This window comes from Sardina pilchardus, chromosome 12, assembly GCF_963854185.1.
Source record: "Sardina pilchardus chromosome 12, fSarPil1.1, whole genome shotgun sequence".
Classification (NCBI taxonomy): Eukaryota; Metazoa; Chordata; class Actinopteri; order Clupeiformes; family Clupeidae; genus Sardina; species Sardina pilchardus.
In genome coordinates, this window is record NC_085005.1 from 13,181,228 (window position 1) to 13,183,727 (window position 2,500).

Sequence of the window (2,500 nt, forward strand, 5' to 3'; positions counted from 1 at the left end):
GTGTACAGTACAGTATATGTGTGTGTGTGTGTGTGTGTGTGTGTGTGTGTGTGTGTGTGTGTGTGTGAGAGAGATGGGGAGAGGAGGAGAGAGAGCGAGAGAAAGACTGCAGGCTGCTCTAAGTTCCTGGATCGAGACAGATCATATTAATAATAGATTTGTCCTCCAACAGAAGGAAACAGGAGACCCACTGAAAGGTGCCAGAGAAAGGTCTAAAAATACAGTGTACTGTTCCACAGAAACTTGCTCTCACTTTCTCTTCCCCCCTCAATCACACACATATACCCACAAACAAACACACACACACACACACACACACACACACACACACACACACACACTGCATAAAAATCATTCTAATATCTATCTGCACAGACAATGCACATTATCTTCAATAATCAATCAATAAATATAGATAGATAGATGGATAGATAGATGGATGGACAGATGGATTGATGATAATCATCGTTATTGTTACTGTTTTTATGATGATGATGATGATGATGATAATGAGGCTGTAGAGGAAGGGGAGTATGATGTCCACTTGAGGCTGACTCTGAGCCCAGATTTGGTCTAATAAGCGTCTGCAGCTGAGGGCTGCTGACCTGACCTCGCTGGTCATCTGTATTCAGGCCCCGTCCACGCTTACACCTCTCACCCGATGGATGAATGCACTCCTCTCACAGTGCTGTGTCAGAAACCCCGAGTCCAGCCCACAGCCATATGAGAGGCAGAAGGAGAGAGGTAGGGAGGGAGGGAGGAAGCTGAGAAGACAGGGCTGCAAGCCAACTTCTTAGAGTTCAGAGTAGAGGGAGACCTTTCCACACACACACACACACACACATGCACATCTTGTATAATGCTTTAATTCCTAAATGTAGATTTTAACCGCACACTTGGATTCATTCTAAGTATAGCCCCTTTTAAATTAGGGGAACAGTGGGGGTACTGAAACAAAGCGCAATTAACTGCCCCAGATTCCCGTCCTGGCAAAAAAAAAAAAAAAAACGATTTTGGGTGCCATTGCTGCCCGTCTGGCACTGATAGCGGAGCCGGTGGCAGCTCGCGCAAAACAACTGAGAACTTAGACGGGGGGCGGGAAGATCCCCGCCCATAAGATATCCGGTGTAAGGTTAGTCAGGGAGAAAAGGAATGCAACGTCTTACGCAAAAATTATCCTTCTTGAACTGTCACTCAGACTAGACAGAACCGCTGACCTCCTCACGGATATTCATGAAAGACAAAACTTTTGCGTTAACAGGTAGGCTATGTTTGGTTTATTGTTTATAATGGGAGTGCAAATATGCCTGGTCAACGAACTTTCTCCTCAGTCTAAACCCTCCTTGATCCGCTTTTGCGACTTTTCCTTAGCGTTTCCTCTCTCGGGGGGTAAGGGGGAGGGCGCGAGGCGTTGGCAGCCTTGAAATTGACCAGCCCCAGGTGTGATTGCGCCGTTAGCCTCTTAAAACTGTGACCTGATTCTTGGACCACAGTCTTATCTATGCAAATGTCGCTTGATAAGGACTGTGCGCTCATATATTCCGTCTCAACCCGAGTCGCTCTTTCTACTTCGCCTGACACAGGGGAGTAGCAGCAGAACTAGTCTAGCACCGCACTTTTGGGGGAAATAGAGAGAGAGAGCCCGAGTAAGCAACAATGAGGACCACGGCTGAATTGAAAGGTTGGTGTGATTCTTTCGAAACCTTTTAGATGAGCTGGTTTTCAGTGAAAATGACCAACTACCCAGTGTTGTTTTTTTTTTCTTTTCTTTCGGGAGTCAGGTAGATGTTTGAGTGAGATGGCATTGGCATCACAAGGCGTTCACCTAACAAAACAACATGAATATCTCGCTTTTGCGTGTATGTGTCTTGCTATGTTCAGGTCTGGAAAAAAAAAAAAACACGGATACTTTTTTGGGAGAAGTTAAAGCCGTCCTCGTAGCATGCGGACAGCTGGCACAATGGAAACTTGGAAAGCGCGTCTGAGCCAACAGCTGCTAGAAATCACGCATGTTTAGTTACCTCGAAGACTTTGTGCAGTTTGCAAAAAAACTATGCCTGAGTGAATGAAACATGAAGGATCAACATTATATTCGCAGGGATGTATGTGTTACAGCCTTGCCACCTAATTAAAAGGCTAGTCCGTTTAGGTATGGCGTTGCATAACAGCGACTATGTGGGACTCCGTCGTCATAAATAGAACAGCAATACTTGGGGCCATCCGGCTCTCCACATCTCCCTAATTTCAATAAAAAATGAGAGCAGCGGAGAAGGATCAAAGAGGGTTGGCATGTATTGCCCAAAAGCTAGCAGTTATCCTGGGCCCACCGACAGCCCTTTTCCGTGCGTGGCGAGAATTAATTGAACGGCTCAGACTTAGTACTTTTCCAGGACCGGCTTATTTTTCTTGGCACCCGTCTCCCATATGCGAGTGACTCCCTATTCGTGACATTTGTGCATCACCCCGGGGTGCTTGCGTCACCTGACTCACTTTTCTCTCT

The 2,500-nt window shown here is 46.2% G+C and overlaps 1 protein-coding gene across 2 annotated transcripts in view; it reads left to right on the forward strand.

Annotated features, from left to right (window-relative positions):
* Positions 1 to 1,132: 1,132 nt before the first annotated feature.
* The window catches only part of LOC134097283 (serine/threonine-protein kinase Sgk1), an 8,073-nt gene continuing 6,705 nt past the window's right edge, over positions 1,133 to 2,500 (forward strand). Inside the window, exon 1 of one of the 2 annotated variants that reach the window (XM_062550135.1) lies at positions 1,133 to 1,261. In XM_062550135.1, coding sequence (XP_062406119.1) covers positions 1,234 to 1,261 — 28 coding nt within the window. In that variant the 5' untranslated portion in view covers positions 1,133 to 1,233. Of the gene's footprint in view, positions 1,262 to 1,499; positions 1,682 to 2,500 lie in introns of those variants that run through there. The other variant, XM_062550136.1, reaches the window with a different exon arrangement.